This window comes from Panulirus ornatus, chromosome 13 (assembly GCF_036320965.1).
Source record: "Panulirus ornatus isolate Po-2019 chromosome 13, ASM3632096v1, whole genome shotgun sequence".
Taxonomy (NCBI): domain Eukaryota; kingdom Metazoa; phylum Arthropoda; class Malacostraca; order Decapoda; family Palinuridae; genus Panulirus; species Panulirus ornatus.
Window position 1 is genome coordinate 60643286 of NC_092236.1, and position 19183 is coordinate 60662468.

The window sequence follows — 19183 nt, forward strand, 5'->3', positions numbered from 1 at the left end:
TCTACACTATGGTTGAGGTAGGGAACCTGAGCGGTGATTCAGCTGCTACTTTCAGAGGACAGAGATCTGATGGCACATGCAAGAAATATTGCAGATGCTAGTGTCTGAGTTTGGAAAGGCATGTGAGAGGAAGTAGCTGAGAGTCAGTGTAAATAAAAAAAAGAGGGGAACAGATTCAACAAGGGGGCAAGATAGGATAGTCTGCATAGGAGTCTGAATGAAGAGAACTTAGAGAACCTGAAGTGCTTTTGGGAGTGTACCTGGGAGTGGACACAGCAGCAGATGGAATTAGGAGAGCTGAGGTGATCCACACTGTGGGTGAGAAAGGAAAGGACCTGGGTGGACTGAGGTGAGCGTCAAATATGTCACTGTCTGTGGGCAAATACAGGTATGGTTGGTGGTATAGCAGTCCCAACAGCACTATATGGGTGCATATCTTGGGCCCAAAATACAAAACAAAAGAGGGTGAATGGGTTGGAACTGAAGTACTTGAAAGCAATATTTGGTATGAGATATGATCATGTAAGGAATGAGAATAAGATGGATGTGGTAATAAGTGAATTATGACCGAGGAAGATGAAAAGGGTGTGCCAAAAGGGTTCGAACATGTGGAAAGAATGAGTAAAGAGAGAGTGATTAAGGAGATATGTGGAGGAGGCAAAGGACAGAGGGTGACTAAGAAGGAAATGGAGCATGGAGTGAAAGAAGTTTTGAGTTATGAGGGTCTAAACATAGAGGGTGATAAGTATCAATGAGATGGCAAGAATTGGAGTGATGTGGTATATATTGGGTGAAATACAGTCAATGGGTTGAACAAGGGAATATGAAGTGGTTAGGGGAACATCTGGAATGGTCTATGGGGCTCAGCTCTAGTTAAATCACATATGGCAACTAGAAAATAAATGTGAGCCAATGAAGCTGGTCTTCATATGATCTTATAATTATCTTGGTAAAACAAGGAAGAGAATGAAGTGTAGAATGGAAAAAAATGAAAATAAATGAAGCTAGGGGAGTGGGTAAGGAATGATAGGTATTTAAGGAAGCAGGGCTGACATATGAGAGAAAAGAGTATAGCATGTAGAAAGAGGGAGGCAGGCATGTGAGAAAGGGTAGTGAGTAGCAGGATGGTAAAGTTAAGTTGCTAGTGAAAGAGGGAATTGAGGTGCCAGAGAATTAACTACAAGGACTGATTCTACGTGAAAACAAGATGTACAAAAGAAAGCAGCACAGGGTAAAGAAGGTGCAGGACTGAACAAGAGGGAAAAGATGGAAAGATGGAGTAAAAAAAGATTTTGAAAGCTTGGGGCCAGAACATGCAAAAGGGGATGACATGCACAGGAAAGAGTAAACTAAAGATGGGGCATACAGAGGGTGACATGCTGTCAATGGACTGAACCAGGGGATATCAAGCAGCAACAGGAAGGTCTGTGAGGCATAATTGTAATAAAGGGGCTGAGGTTTGGGTGCAGTACACATGATAGCTACAGAATGGATCTGGATGAATGAGGTTTTTCTTCATCTACTCTTTGTACAACCTCGCTTATGCAGTAAATGGCAAAGAAGTACGAGAAAAAAATCTATCCATGTACATCTCAGACATTTGTTCCTCTCGGAAACTCCCACAAGGGGGTAGCCAAAGCAAATGGGGAAAAATAATAATAAAAAAATATTAATAATAATAATAGGAGAGTTTCCTGTGTGGCAGGGTGGCAACAGGAATGGACGAAGGCAGCAAGTATGAATATGTACGTGTGTGTATATATGTATAAGTCTGTGTATGTATACACTGATATATACATGTGTGTTTATGGGCGTTCATGTTTATATAAATGTGTATGTGAGGGGTTGGGCCATTCTTCATCTATTTCCTTGTGCTACCTTGCGGATGCGGAAAACCGATTAGGTAAAATAAATAAATAAATAAAAATAATATTCACTTTTTTCTATTCTTTTTTTTTTTTTTTTGCCGGTCTCCTGCGTTTGCGAGGTAGCGCAAGGAAACAGATGAAAGAAATGGCCAAACCCACCCCCATACACATGTATATACATATGTCCACACACGCAAATATACATACCTACACAGCTTTCCATGGTTTACCCCAGACGCTTCACATGCCCTGATTCAATCCACTGACAGCACGTCAACCCCGGTATACCACATCGATCCAATTCACTCTATTCCTTGCCCTCCTTTCACCCTCCTGTATGTTCAGGCCCCAATCACACAAAATCTTTTTCACTCCATCTTTCCACCTCCAATTTGGTCTCCCACTTCTCCTCTCCTCGTTCCCTCCACCTCCGACACATACATCCTCTTGGTCAATCTTTCCTCACTCATTCTCTCCATGTGTCCAAACCATTTCAAAACACCCTCTTCTGCTCTCTCAACCATGCTCTTTTTATTTCCACACATCTCTCTTACCCTTACGTTACTTACTCGATCAAACCACCTCACATCGCACACTGTCCTCAAACATCTCATTTCCAGCACATCCATCCTCCTGCGCACAACTCTATCCATAGCCCACGCCTCGCAACCATACAACATTGTTGGAACCACTATTCCTTCAAACATACCCATTTTTGATTTCCGAGATAACGTTCTCGACTTCCACACATTCTTCAAGGCCCCCAGAATTTTCACCCCCTCCCCCACCCTATGATCCACTTCCGCTTCCATGGTTCCATCCACTGCCAGATCCACTCCCAGATATCTAAAACACTTTACTTCCTCCAGTTTTTCTCCATTCAAACTTACCTCCCAATTGACTTGACCCTCAACCCTACTGTACCTAATAACCTTGCTCTTATTCACATTTACTCTCAACTTTCTTCTTTCACACACTTTACCAAACTCAGTCACCAGCTGCTGCAGTTTCTCACATGAATCAGCCACCAGCGCTGTATCATCAGCGAACAACAACTGACTCACTTCCCAAGCTCTCTCATCCCCAACAGACTTCATACTTGCCCCTCTCTCCAAAACTCTTGCATTCACCTCCCTAACAACCCCATCCATAAACAAATTAAACAACCATGGAGACATCACACACCCCTGCCGCAAACCTACATTCACTGAGAACCAATCACTTTCCTCTCTTCCTACACGTACACATGCCTTACATCCTCGATAAAAACTTTTCACTGCTTCTAACAACTTGCCTCCCACACCATATATTCTTAATACCTTCCACAGAGCATCTCTATCAACTCTATCATATGCCTTGTCCAGATCCATAAATGCTACATACAAATCCATTTGCTTTTCTAAGTATTTCTCACATACATTCTTCAAAGCAAACACCTGATCCACACATCCTCTACCACTTCTGAAACCACACTGCTCTTCCCGAATCTGATGCTCTGTACATGCCTTCACCCTCTCAATCAATACCCTCCCATATAATTTATTTTTATTCATTTTACTTTGTCGCTGTCTCCCGCATTAGCGAGGTAGCGCAAGGAAACAGATGAAAGAATGGCCCAACCCACCCACATACACATGTATATACATACACGTCCACACACGCAAATATACATACCTATACATCTCAACGTATACATATATATACACACACAGACATATACATATATACACATGTACATAATTCATACAGTCTGCCTTTATTCATTCCCATCGCCACCCCGCCACACATGAAATAACAACCCCCTCCCCCCACATGTGCGCGAGGTAGCGCTAGGAAAAGACAACAAAGGCCACATTCGTTCACACTCAGTCTCTAGCTGTCATGTATAACGCACCGAAACCATAGCTCCCTTTCCATATCCAGGCACCACACAACTTTCCATGGTTTACCCCAAACATTTCACATGCCCTGGTTCAATCCATTGACAGCACATCAACCCTGGTATACCACATCGTTCCAATTCAATCTATTCCCTGCATGCCTTTCACCCTCCTGCATATTCAGGCCACGTTTGCTCAAAATCTTTTTCACTCCATCCTTCCACCTTCAATAGTAATAATAATCAAAATAATAATAATTCAAATATTATTCTAAATTACTATTATCATTATTATTATCATTATTATCATTATCATCATTATTTTATCTATATTTATTCATTATACTTTGTCGCTGTCCCCCAGATTAGCAAGGTAGCGCAAGGAAACAGACAAAAGAATGGCTCAACCCACCCACATACACATGTATATACATACACATCCACACACACACATATACATACCTATACATCTCAACATATACATATATATATACACACACGGACATATACATATATACACATGTACATAATTCATACTGACTGCCCTTATTCATTCCTGTCACCACCCTCGCATGTGCGCGAGGTAGCAGTAGGAAAAGACAACAAAGGCCACATTCATTCACACTCAGTCTCTCGCTGTCATGTATAATGCACCGAAACCACAGCTCCCTTTCCACATCCAGGCCCCACACAACTTTCCATGGTTTACCCCAGAGGCTTCACATGCCCTTATTCAGCCCATTGACAGCTCATCAACCCCGGTATACCACATCGTTCCAATTCACTCTATTCCTTGCACACCTTTCACCCTCCTGCATGTTCAGGCCCTGATCACTCAAAATCTTTTTCACTCCATCTCTCCACCTCCAATTTGGTATCCCACTTCTCGTTCCCTCCACCTCTGACACATATATCCTCTTTGTCAATCTTTCCTAGCTCATTTTCTCCAAGTGACCAAACCATTTCAAAACACACTCTTCTGCTCTCTCAATCACACTCTTTTTATTACCACACATCTCTCTTACCCTTTCATTACTTACTCGATCAAACCACCTCACACCACATATTGTCCTCAGACATCTCATTTCCAGCACATCCACCCTCCTCCACACAACTCTATCTATAGCCTATGCCCTGCAACCATATAACATTGTTGGAACCGCTATTCCTTCAAACGTACCCATTTTTGATTTCCAAGATAATGTTCTCACCTTCCACACATTTTTCAATGTTCCCAGAACCTTTCGCCCCCTCCCTCACCCTATGACTCGCTTCCACTTCCATTGTTCCATCCGCTGCCAAATCAACTCCCAGATATCTAAAACACTTCACTTCCAACAGTTTTTCTCCATTCAAACTTACCTCCCATTTAACTTGACCCTCAACCCTACTGTACATGAAAACCTTGCTCTTATTCACATTTACTCTCAACTTTCTTCTTTCACACACTTTACCAAACTCAGTCACCAACTTCTGCAGTTTCTAACATGAATCAGCCACCAGTGCTGTATCATCAGCAAACAGCAACTGACTCACTTCCCAAGCTCTCTCATCCACAACAGACTGCATACATGCCCCTCTCTCCAAAACTCTTGCATTCACCTCCCTAACAACTCCATCCATAAACAAATTAAACAACCATGGAGACATCACACACCCCTGCCGCAAACCTACATTCACTGAGAACCAATCGCTTTCCTCTCTTCCTACCCGTACACATGCCTTACATCCTCAATAAAAGCTTTTCACTGCTTCTAATAATTTGCCTTCCACACCATATATTCTTAATACCTTCCACAGAGCATCTCTATCAACTCTATCATATGCCTTCTCCAGATCCATAAATGCTACATACAAATCCATTTGCTTTTCTAAGTATTTCTCACATACATTCTTCAAAGCAAACATCAGATCCACACATGCTCTACCACTTCTGAAACCACACTGCTCTTCCCCAATCTGATGCTCTGTACATACCCTCATCCTCTCAATCAATACCCTCCCATACAATTTCCCAGGGATACTCAACAAACTTATACCTCTGTAATTTGAGCACTCACCTTTATCCCCTTTGCCTTTGTACAATGGCACTATCATCATTATCATTATTATTATTATTATCATTAGAAGGCGACTAAAGGGGACAGGAGGGGGGGGGGGGGGGCCTAGAAACCCTCCCCTCCTTGTATTCTAACTTTCTAAAAGGAGAAACAGAAGAAGTCACTCGGGGAGTGCTCATCCTCCTCGAAGGCTCAGATTGGGGTGTCTAAATGTGTGTGGATGTAACCAAGATGAGAAAAAAGGAGAGACTGGTAGTATGTTTGAGGAAAGGAACCTGTATGTTTTGGCTATGAGTGAAACGAAGCTCAAGGGTAAAGGGGAAGAGTGGTTTGGGAATGTCTTGGGAGTAAAGTCAGGGGTTAGTGAGAGGACAAGAGCAAAGGAAGGAGTAGCACTACTCCTGAAACAGGAGTGGTGGGAGTATGTGATGGAGTGTAAGAAAGTAAACTCTCTGGGTAAAACTGAAAGTTGATGCAGAGATGGGTGATTATTGGTGCATATGCACCTGGGAATAAGAAGAAAGATCATGACAGGCAAGTGTTTTGGGAGCAGCTGAATGAGTGTGTTAGTGGTTTTGATGCACGAGACCGGGTTATAGTGATGGGTGATTTGAATGCAAAGGTGAGTAATGTGGCAGTTGAAGGAATAATTGGTATACATGGGGTGTTCAGTGTTGTAAATGGTGAAGAGCTTGTAGATTTATGTGCTGAAAAAGGACTGGTGATTAGGAATACCTGGTTTAAAAAGAGAGATATACTTAAGTATACGTATGTAAATTGGAGAGATGGCCAGAGAGCGTTATTGGATTACATGTTAATTGAGAGGCACGTGAAAGAGAGACTTTTGGATGTTAATGTGCTGAGAGGTGCAATTGGAGGGATGTCTGATCATTATCTTGTGGAGGTGAAGGTGAAGATTTGTAGAGGTTTTCAGAAAAGAAGAGAGAATGTTGGGGTGAAGAGAGTGATGAGAGTAAGTGAGCTTGGGAAGGAGACTTGTGTGAGGAAGTACCAGGAGAGACTGAGTACAGAATGGAAAAAGGTGAAAACAAAGGAGGTAAGGGGAGTGGGGGAGGAATGGGATGTATTAAGGGAAGTAGTGATGGCTTGCGCAAAAGATGCTTGTGGCATGAGAAGCGTGGGAGGTGGGCAGACTAGAAAAGGTAGTGAGTGGTGGGATGAAGAAGTAAGGTTATTAGTGAAAGAGAAGAGAGAGGCATTTGGACGATTTTTGCAGCGAAATAGTGCAAATGAGTGGGAGATGTATAAAAGAAAGAGGCAGGAGGTCAAGAGAAAGGTGCAAGAGGTGAAAAAGAGGGCAAATGAGAGTTGGGGTGAGAGAGTATCATTAAATTTTAGGGAGAATAAAAAGATGTTTTGGAAGGAGGTAAATAAAGTGCGTACGACAAGGGAACAAATGGGAACTTCAGTGAAGGGGGCTAATGGAGAGGTGATAACAAAATACCAGTACGGTGATGTGAGAAGGAGATGGAGTGAGTATTTTGAAGGTTTGTTGAATGTGTTTGATGATTGAGTGGCAGATATAGGGTGTTTTGGTTGAGGTAGTGTGCAAAGTGAGAGGGTTAGGGAAAATGATTTGGTAAACAGAGAAGAGGTAGTAAAAGCTTTGCGGAAGATGAAAGCCGGCAAGACAGCGGGTTTGGATGGTACTGCAGTGGAATTTATTAAAAAAGGGGGTGACTGTATTGTTGACTGGTTGGCAAGGTTATTTAATGTATATATGATTCATGGTGAGGTGCCTGAGGATTGGCGGAATGCTTGCATAGTGCCATTGTACAAAGGCAAAGGGGACAAAGGTGAGTGCTCAAATTACAGAGGTATAAGTTTGTTGAGTATTCCTGGTAAATTATATGGGAGGGTATTGATTGAGAGGGTGAAGGCATGTACAGAGCATCAGATTGGGGAAGAGCAGTGTGGTTTCAGAAGTGGTAGAGCATGTGTGGATCAGATGTTTGCTTTGAAGAATGTATGTGAGAAATACTTAGAAAAGCAAATGGATTTGTATGTAGCATTTATGGATCTGGAGAAGGCATATGATAGAGTTGACATAGATGCTCTGTGGAAGGTATTAAGAATATATGGTGTGGGAGGCAAGTTGTCAGAAGCAGTGAAAAGTTTTTATCGAGGATGTAAGGCATGTGTATGTGTAGGAAGAGAGGAAAATGATTGGTTCTCAGTGAATGTAGGTTTGCGGCACAGGTTTGTGATGTCTCCATGGTTGTTTAATTTGTTTATTGATGGAGTTGTTAGGGAGGTGAATGCAAGAGTTTTGGAAAGAGGGGCAAGTATGCAGTCTGTTGTGGATGAGAGAGCTTGGGAAGTGAGTCAGTTGTTGTTCGCTGATGATACAGCGCTGGTGGCTGATTCATGTGAGAAACTGCAGAAGCTGGTGACTGAGTTTGGTAAAGTGTGTGAAAGAAGAAAGTTGAGAGTAAATGTGAATAAGAGCAAGGTTTTCATGTACAGCAGGGTTGAGGGTCAAGTTAATTGGGAGGTAAGTTTGAATGCAGAAAAACTGGTGGAAGTGAAGTGTTTTAGATATCTGGGAGTTGATTTGGCAGCGGATGGAACCATGGAAGTGGAAGTGAATCATAGGGTGGGGGAGGGGGCAAAAATTCTGGGAGCGTTGAAGAATGTGTGGAAGTCGAGAACATTATCTCGAAAAGCAAAAATGGGTATGTTTGAAGGAATAGTGGTTCCAACAATGTTGTATGGTTGCAAGGCATGGGCTATGGATAGAGTTGTGCACAGGAGGGTGGATGTGCTGGAAATGAGGTGTTTAAGGACAATATGTGGTGTGAGGTGTTTTGATCGAGTAAGTAATAATAGGGTAAGAGAGATGTGTGGTAATAAAAAGAGTGTGGTTGAGAGAGCAGAAGAGGGTGTTTTGAAATGGTTTGGTCACATGGAGAGAATGAGAGGAGAGATCGACAAAGAGGATATTTGTATCAGAGGTGGAGGGAACGAGGAGAGATGGGAGACCAAATTGGAGGTGGAAAGATGGAGTGAAAAAGATTTTGAGTGATCGGGGCCTGAACATGCAGGAGGATGAAAGGCATGCCTGGATTAGAGTGAATTGGAATGATGTGGTATACCGGGTAAACGTGCTGTCAATGGATTGAACCAGGGCATGTGAAGCATATAGGGTAAACCATGGAAAGTTCTGTAGGGCCTGGATGTGGAAAGGGAGCTGTGGTTTTGGTGCATTATTACATGACAGCTAGAGACTGAGTGTGAACAAATGTGGCTCTTATTGTCTTTTCCTAGCATTACCTCACACATATGAGGAGGGAGGGGGTTGTTATTTCATGTGTGGCGGGGTGGCGATGGGAATTAATAAGGGTAGACAGTATGAATTATGTACATGTGTATATATGTATATTTTTTCTTTCATACTATTCGCCATTTCCCGCATTAGCGACGTAGCGATATATGTATATGTCTGTGTATATATATATGTATACGTTGAGATGTATAGGTATGTATATTTGCGTGTGTGGACGTGTATGTACGTGTGTATGTGGGTGGGTTGGGCTGTTCTTTCGTCTGTTTCCTTGCGCTACCTCACTAACGCGGGAGACAGCAACAAAGCAAAATAAAAATAAAAAAATATTATAATAATTATTATTTATTTATTTATTTATTCATTATACTTTGTCGCTGTCTCCCGCGTTTGCGAGGTAGCGCAAGGAAACAGATGAAAGAAATGGCCCAACCCCCCCCATATACATGTATATACATACGTCCCACACGCAAATATACATACCTACACAGCTTTCCATGGTTTACCCCAGACGCTTCACATGCCCCGATTCAATCCACTGACAGCACGTCAACCCCGGTATACCACATCGCTCCAATTCACTCTATTCCTTGCCCTCCTTTCACCCTCCTGCATGTTCAGGCCCCAATCACACAAAATCTTTTTCACTCCATCTTTCCACCTCCAATTTGGTCTCCCTCTTCTCCTCGTTCCCTCCACCTCCGACACATATATCCTCTTGGTCAATCTTTCCTCACTCATTCTCTCCATGTGCCCAAACCACTTCAAAACACCCTCTTCTGCTCTCTCAACCACGCTCTTTTTATTTCCACACATCTCTCTTACCCTTACGTTACTCACTCGATCAAACCACCTCACACCACACATTGTCCTCAAACATCTCATTTCCAGCACATCCATCCTCCTGCGCACAACTCTATCCATAGCCCACGCCTCGCAACCATACAACATTGTTGGAACCACTATTCCTTCAAACATACCCATTTTTGCTTTCCAAGATAATGTTCTCGACTTCCACACATTCTTCAAGGCCCCCAGAATTTTCACCCCCTCCCCCACCCTATGATCCACTTCCGCTTCCATGGTTCCATCCGCTGCCAGATCCACTCCCAGATATCTAAAACACTTCACTTCCTCCAGTTTTTCTCCATTCAAACTCACCTCCCAATTGACTTGACCCTCAACCCTACTGTACCTAATAACCTTGCTCTTATTCACATTTACTCTTAACTTTCTTCTTCCGCACACTTTACCAAACTCAGTCACCAGCTTCTGCAGTTTCTCACATGAATCAGCCACCAGCGCTGTATCATCAGCGAACAACAACTGACTCACTTCCCAAGCTCTCTCATCCCCAACAGACTTCATACTTGCCCCTCTTTCCAAAACTCTTGCATTTACCTCCCTAACAACCCCATCCATAAACAAATTAAACAACCATGGAGACATCACACACCCCTGCCGCAAACCTACATTCACTGAGAACCAATCACTTTCCTCTCTTCCTACACGTACACATGCCTTACATCCTCGATAAAAACTTTTCACTGCTTCTAACAACTTTCCTCCCACACCATATATTCTTAATACCTTCCACAGAGCATCTCTATCAACTCTATCATATGCCTTCTGCAGATCCATAAATGCTACATACAAATCCATTATTATTATTATTATTATCATTATCATTATTATTATTATTATTTTTCATAAATTTCTAAAAAGGGAAACAGGAGAGGGAGTCAAGCGGGGAGTGCTTATCCTTCCTGAAGGCTCAGACTGGGGTGTCTGAATGTGTGTGGATGTAACCAAGATGAGACAAAAGGAGTAATAAGTAGTATGTTTGAGGAAAGAAACCTGGATGTTCTGGCTCTGAGTGAAATGAAGCTTAAGGGTAGAGATGAAGAGCGGTTTGAGAAAGTCTTAGTTGTAAAATCAGAAGTTGGTGAGAGGACAAGAGCTAAAGAAGGAGTAGCAATACTTCTAAAGCAGGAATTGTGGGAGTATGTGATTGAGTGTAAGAAAATAAATTCTACATTGATGCGGGTAAAACTGAAAGTGGATGGAGAGAGATGGGTGATAATTGGAGCCTATGCATGTGGTCATGAGAAGAAATATCATGAGAGGCAAGTGTTTTGGGTGCAGTTGAGTGAGTGTATTAGCAGCTTTGATGCACAAGAACTGGTTAGAGTGATGGGTGATTTAAATGTAAAGGTGAGTAATGTGGCAGTTGAGGGTATAATTGGTGTACCTGGGATGCTCACTGTTGTAAGTGGAAATGGTGAAGAGCTTGTAGATTAGTGTGCAGAAAAAAGACTGGTGATTGGGAATACCTGGTTTAAAAAAGATATACATAAGTATACATATGTGAGTAGAAGAGATGATCAAACGGCATTATTGGATTACGTGAATTGATAGGCATACAAAAGAGAGACTTTTGGATGTTAATGAGCTGAGAGGAGCAACTGTAGGTATGTCTGATCATTATCTTCTGGAGGAGAAGGTGAAGATTCGCAGAGACTTTCAGAAGAGAAGAGAGACAGTTGGGAAGAAGAGAGTGGTGAGAGTAAGTGAGCTTGGAAAGGAGACTTGTGTGAGGAAGTACCAGGAGAGACTGAGTGTACAATGGCAGAAGGTGAGAGCAAATGATGTGACGAGAGTGGGTGAGGAATGGAATGTATTTAGGGAAGCAGTGATGGCTTACACAAAAGATGCGTGCCATGAGAAAGGTGGGAAGTGGGCAGATTAGAAAGGGTAGTGAGACATAAGCTTAAGAAGTAAGCTTGATAATGAAAGAGAAAAAAGAGGAATTTGGACAATATCTGCAGGTGACAGAGTATCATTATGTTTTAGGGAGAATAAGATGTTTTGGAATGAGGCAAATAACATGCATAAGAAAAGAGAACAAATGAAAACATCAGTGAAGGGGGTAAGTAGGGAGGTAATAACAGGTTGTGATGAAATGAGGAGATGGAGGGAGTATTTTGAAGGTTTGTTGAATGTGTCTGATGACAAGGTGGCAGTTATGGGGTGTTTTGATCACAGTGGTGTGCGAAGCAAGAGGGTCAGGAGGAATAGTTAGGTAAACAGAGAAGAGGTAGTGAAAGCTTTATGGAAGATGAAATCCAGCAAGGTGGTGGGTTTGGATGGTACTGCAGTGGAATTCATTAAAAAAAAAGGGGTGACTGTGTTGTTGATATTCAATGTATGAATGGATCATAGTGAAGTGCCTGAAGATTGGCAGAATGTGTGCACAGTGCCATTGTACAAAGGCAAAGGGGATAAAGGTGAGTGTTCACTCTACACAGGCATAGGTTTGTTAAGTATCCCTGGGAAATTGTATTGGAGGGTATTGATTGAGAAGGTGAAGGCATGTACAGAGCATCAGATTGGGGAGGAGCAGTGTGGTTTCCAAAGTGGTAGAGGATATGTGGATCAAGTGTTTGCTTTGAAGAATGTGTGAAATACTTTGAAAAACAGATGGATTTGTACACAGCATTTAAGGATCTGAAGAAGAAATATGATAGGGGTGACAAAGAAGCTTTGTGGAAGGCTTTATGAGTATATGGAGTGGGAGGTAAGTTGCAAGAAGCAGTGAAAGGTTTTACCAAGAATGTAAGGCATGTATACGAGTAGGAAAAGAGGAGAGTGATTGGTTCCCAATGAATGTCGCTCTGCGACAGGGGGTGTGTGATGTCCCCATGGTTGTTTAACTTGTTAATGGATGGGGTGGTTAGGGAGGTAAATGCAAGAGTTTCGGAGAGAGGGGCAAGTATGCAGTCTGTTGGGATGAGAGGGCTTGAGAAGTGAGTCAGTTGTTGTTTGCCGATGATACAACTCTAGTGGCTGATTCGGGTGAGAAACTGCAGTGGTTGGTGACTGAGTTTGAGAAACTGCAGAGGTTGGGGACTGAGTTTGGAAAAGTGTGAGAAAGAAGAAAGTTGAGAGTAAATGTGAATAAGAGCAAGGTCATTAGGTTCAGTAGGGTTGAGGGACAAGTTAACTGGGATGTAAGTGAGAAAGGAGAAAACTTGGAGAAAGTGAAATATTTCAGATATCTGGGAATGGACTTAATAGCAGATGGAATTATGAAAGCAAAAGTGAGTCACAGAGTGGGGGATGGGGCGAAGGTTCTGGGAGCGATGAATGATGTGTGGAATGAGAGAAAGTTATCTTGGAGAGGAAAAATGGGTACGTTTGAAGGAATAGTAGTTCCAACAATGTTATATGATTGCGAGGCATGGGCTATAGATAGGGTTGTACAGAGGAGGGTGGATGTGTTGGAAATGAGATGTCTGAGGACAATATGTGATGTAAGGTGGTTTGATCGAGTAAGTAATGTAAGGGTAAGGGAGATGCATGGAAATAAAAGGAGAGTGGTTGACAGAGCAGAAGAGGGAGTGTTGAAATGGTTTGGACATATTGAGAGAATGAGTGAGGAAAGATTGACAAAGAGGATTTATGTGTCAGAGGTGGAGGGAACGAGGAGAAGCAGGACACCAAATTGCAGGTGGAAGGAGGGAGTGAAAAAGATTTTGAGCAATCAGGGCCTGAACATACAAGAGGGTGATAGGTGTGCAATGAATAGAGGGAATTAGAATGACGTGGTATACTGGGGTCAACATGCTGTCAATGGATTAATTGAGTAAGTAATGTAAGGGTAAGAGAGATGTGTGGAAATAAAAGGAGTGCGGTTGAGAGAGCAGAGGAGGGAGTGTTGAAATGGTATAGATATACGGACAGAATGAGTGAGGAAAGATTAACAAAGAGGATTTATGTGTCAGAGGGGGAGGGAACAAGAAGAAGCGGGATACCACATTGGAGGTGGAAGGATGGAGTGGAAAAGATTTTGAGCAATCGGGGCCTTAACATACAGGAGGGTAAAAGGTGTGCAAGGAATAGAGTGAATTGGAACGATGTGGTATACCGGGGTCAATGTGCTGTCAATGGACTGAACCAGGGCATGTGAAGCATCTGGGGTAAACCATGGAAGGGTCTCAGGGGCCGAGATCTGGAAAGGAAGCTGTGCTTTCAGTGCATTACACATGACAGCTAGAGACTGAGTATGAACAAATGTGGCCTTTTTTTTTTTGTCTTTTCCTGGCTCTACCTTGCTGGGGGAAGGGATGCTATTTCATGTGTGGCATGGTGGGGACAAGAATGGATGAAGGAAGCAAGTATGAATACATACATGTGTATATATGTATACGTCTGTGTATGTACATGTAAGTATATGTTGAAATGTATATACATGTGAGTGTGTGTGTATGAGTGGATGGGCCTTTCTTCATCTGTTTCCTGGCACTACCTTGCTGACGTGGAAAACAGTGATTAAGTATAATAAATATATATAAACAATAATAACATATAATGAGGAGAACAGGCAGACTAAATAATACTGATGTGACAAAATTATAATCAAAAGAATGCTGATGTGACAAAATTACAGTCAAAAGAATGCTGATATGACAAGATTGCAATAATCTTTTGTAAGGACTTACCTGATCACAGTATTTATCTGCCAGCCAAAGATCAGAACATGATGGTGCACAAAACTCAACAGTCATATCAGTTCCAAATTCATCTCCCATATCCTGCAAGTCCCCTTCTCCCTTCTCTCCAGCACAATCCCCACCATCCCATTCACAAGCTGTTGTGTTGCAGGATGTATCACAGTAGCCATCACCAAGCCAAGAACCAGGACATCCTGATGAACATTCAGGCAGCGACCAAGATAAATATACCTGAAACAGTGAGAGGGTCAGGAGTCAGGGAGAATGGTTTGGTAAATAGAAGAGGCAGTGAAAGCTAAGGGGAAAATGAAAGCCAGCAAGGTGGTGGGTTTGGATGGTAGTGATGAAATCTATTAAAAAAGGGGGTGACTGAGTTGTTAATTGGTTGGTAAGGATATTCAATGTATGTATGGATCATGGTGAGGTGCCTGAGGATTGGCGGAATGCACGCATAGCGCCATTGTACAAACACAAAGGGGATAAAGGTGGGTGTTCAAACTACAGGGGTATAAGTTTGTTGATTATTACGGGGAAATTATATGGGAGGGTATTGATTGAGAGCATAAAGGCATGTACATAGCATCAGACTGTGGAAGAGCAGTGTGGTTTCAGAAGTGGTAGAGGATGTGTGGATCAGGTGTTTGCTTTGAAGAATGTGTATGAGAAATACTTGAAAAAAAAATCGATTTGTATGTAGCATTTATGGACCTGGAGAAGAAATATGACTGGGTTGATAGAGATGCTCTGTGGAAGGTCTTAAGAGTATATGGTGTGGGAGGTAAGTTGCTAGAACAGTGAAAAGTTTTTACCAAGGATGTAAGGCATGTGGACAAGTAGGAAGAGAGGAGAGTGATTGGATCCCAGCGAATGTCGGTTTGCAGCATGGGTGTGTCATGTCTCCATGGTTGTTTAATTTGTTTATGGATGGGGTGGTTAGGGAGGTAAATGCAAGAGTTTTGGAGAGAGTATGCAGTCTGTTGTGGATGAGAGGGCTTGGGGAGTCAGTAATTTGTAATCACTCTCTCTTCTCCCCAACATTCTCTCTTCATTTTTGAAAACCTCTTCAAATCTTCACCCTTGCCTACAAGACAGTGGTCAGACATCCCTCCAGCTGCCCTTCTCAACACATTAACATCCAAAAGTCTCTCTCTTACATGACTATCAATTAACACATAATCTAATAATGCCCTTTGACCATCTCTCCTACTCACATACATATGTATATCTCTCTTTTTAAACCAGATATTCCCAATCACCAGTCTTTTTTCAGCACACAAATCCACAAGCTCTTCACCAACAGTGAATATCCTATGCACACCAATTATACCCTCAACTGCCACATTCCTTTTTTTTTTTTTTTTATACTATTCGCCATTTCCCGCGTTAGCAAGGTAGCGTTAAGAACAGAGGACTGGACCTTTGAGGGAACATCCTCACCTGGCCCCCTTCTCTGTTCCTTCTTTTGGAAAATTGAAAAAAAAAAAACTGAGAGGGGAGGATTTCCAGCCCCCCGCTCCCTTCCCTTTTAGTCGCCTTCTACGACACGCAGGGAATACGTGGGAAGTATTCTTTCTCCCCTATCCCCAGGGAATACCCTCAACTGCCACATTCCTTACTTTCACATTTAAATCACCCATCACTATAACCCAGTCTCGTGCATCAAAGCTGCTGACACACTCACTCATCTGCTCCCAAAACACTTGCCTCATGATTCTTCTCATGGCCAGGTGCATAAGCACCAATAATTACCCATCTCTCTCAATCCACTTTCAGTTTTACTCGCATCATATCTACAATTCACTTTCTTACACTCTAACACATACTCCCACAACTCCAGCTTCAAAGATGCCACTCTTTCCTTAGCGAGTGTCCTCTCATCATCCCCTGACTTTACTCCCAAGACTTTCCCAAACCACTCTTCCCCTTTACATACACATGTATATATTCATACTTGCTTGCCTTCATCCTTTCCTGTCACTACCCCGCCCCACAGGAGAACAGCATCGCTATTCCCTGCTTCAGCGAGGTAGTGCCAGGAAAACAGACAAAAAGGCCCCATTCATCCACAATCAGTCTCTAGCTGTCATGTGTAATGCAATGAAACCACAGCTCCCTATCCACATCCAGGCCCAAAAGACCTTTCCATGGTTTACCCCAGTCGCTTCACATGCCCTGGTTCAGTCCACTGAAAGCACATCGACCCCAGTATACCACATTGTTCCAATTCACTCTGTTCCTTGCAAGCTTCTCACCCTCCTGTATGTTCAGGCCCCAATCGCTCAACATCTTTTTCACTCAATCCTTCCACCTCCAATTTGGTCCCCCACTTCTCCTTCTTCCCTCCACCTCTGACACATATATACTCTTTGTCAATCTTTCCTCACTCATTCTCTACATATATCCACACCAATTCAACAAACACTCTTCTGCTCACTTAACCATACTCTTTTTATTTCCACACCTCTCTCTCTTACCCTTACAATACTTACGCAATCCAACCACCTCGCACCACATATTGTCCTCGAACATTTCATTTCCAACACATCCGCTTTTCTCCATACAACCCTATCTATAGCCCATGCCTCACAGCCATATAACATTGTTGGAACTACTATTCCTTCAAACATACCCATTTTTGCTCTCCGAGATAACATTCTCTCCTTCCACACATTCATCATCGTTCCCAGAACCTTCACCCTCTCCCCCACCCTGTGACTCACTTCAATGGTTCCATCCACTGCAAAGTCCACTATCTGTGAATGCTGAAAGAGACAATGAAAGCTGCCTTCATAGGTATATGAACGATAATAAAGGGAGTCTTTCACAGGAGAAAGTTAAATGCAGTGGGAAAAGAGAGACAAGAATATATATGAATTTCAAAAGAGTTTTGTAGGGTTTAAGAATTTGTCACAGACAAATAGGGTATGACTGAAGAAAAAACGGATGAAAATTTATCTTCTTTACTTCTACAACTTAGGGAAAAACCACTGGATTTTATTCATCTATCTATCTTATTTATCATATTTTGTCGCTGTCTCCTGCGTTAGCGAGGTAGCGCAAGGAAACAGATGAAAGAATGGCCCAACCCACCCACATACACATGTATATACATACATGTCTACACAAAGACATATACATATATACACATGTACATAATTCTTACTTGCTGCCTTTATTCATTCCCACCACCACACATGAAATGACAGCCCCCTCCCCCTGCATGTGCATGAGGTAGTGCTAGGAAAAGACAACAAAGGCCACATTCGTTCACACTCAAGTCTCTGGCTGTCATGTATAATGCACCAAAACCACAGCTCCCTTTCCACATCCAGGCCCCACAAACCTTTCCATGGTTTACCCCAGACGCTTCACATGCCCTGGCTCAATCCATTGACAGCACGTCGACCCTAGTATACCACATCGTTCCAATTCACTCTATTCCTTGCACGCTTCTCACCCTCCTGCATGTTCATGCCCTGATAACTCAAAATCTTTTTCACTCCATCTTTCCCCTTCCAATTTGGTCTCCCACTTCTCCTTGTTCCCTCCACCTCTGACACATATATCCTCTTGGTCAATCTTTCCTCACTCATTCTCTCCATGTGACAAAACCATTTCAAAACACCCTCTTCTGCTCTCTCAACCACAATCTTTCTATTACCATACATCTCTCTTACCCTTTCAATACTTAATCGATCAAACCACCTCACATCACATATTGTCCTCAGACATCTCATTTCCAGCATATCCACCCTCCTATGCACAACCCTATCTATAGCCCACGCCTCGCAACCATATAACATTGTTGGAACCACTATTCCTTCAAACATACCTGTTTCTGCTTTCCGAGATAATGTTCTCACCTTCCACACATTTTTCAATGCTCCCAGAACTTTTGCCCCCCCTCCCCCACCCTGTGACTCACTTCCACTTCCATGGTTCCATCCGCTGCCAGATCCACTCCCAGATATCTAAAACACTTCACTTCCTCCAGTTTTTCTCCATTCAAACTTACCTCCTAATTGACTTGTCCCTTAACTCTACTGTACCTAATAACCTTGCTCTTATTCACATTTACTCTCAGCTTTCTTCTTTCACACTTTACCAAACTCAGTCACCAACTTTTGCAGTTTCTCACCTGAAAATCAGCCACTAGCACTGTATCATCAGTGAACAACAACTGACTCACTTCCTAATCCCTCTCATGCACAACAGACTGCATACTTGCCCCTCTCTCTAAAACTCTTGCATTCACCTTCCTAACAACCCTATCCATAAACAAATTTAACAACCATGGAGACATCACGCAACCCTGCCGCAAGCCAACATTCACTGAGAACCAATCACTTTCCTCTCTTCCTACTCATACACATGCCTTACATCCTCGATAAAAACTTATTATGGCTTCTAGCAACTTTCCTCCCTCACCATATATTCTTAATACCCCCCACAGAGCATCTCTATCAACTCTATTATATGCCTTCTCCAGATCCATAAATGCTACATACAAATCCATTTGCTTTTCTAAGTATTTCTCACATACATTCTTCAAAGCAAAC

At 42.5% G+C, this 19183-nt stretch overlaps 1 protein-coding gene across 9 annotated transcripts in view; it reads right to left on the bottom strand.

Annotated features, from left to right (window-relative positions):
- Gnptab (N-acetylglucosamine-1-phosphate transferase subunits alpha and beta) overlaps nt 1-19183 on the bottom strand; it is a 160185-nt gene that overhangs the window by 62488 nt on the left and 78514 nt on the right. For all 9 annotated transcript variants that reach the window (XM_071669098.1, XM_071669100.1, XM_071669099.1 and 6 more), the window contains one exon: nt 14613-14855. In XM_071669098.1, coding sequence (XP_071525199.1) covers nt 14613-14855 — 243 coding nt within the window. The remainder of the gene's footprint in view (nt 1-14612; nt 14856-19183) is intronic.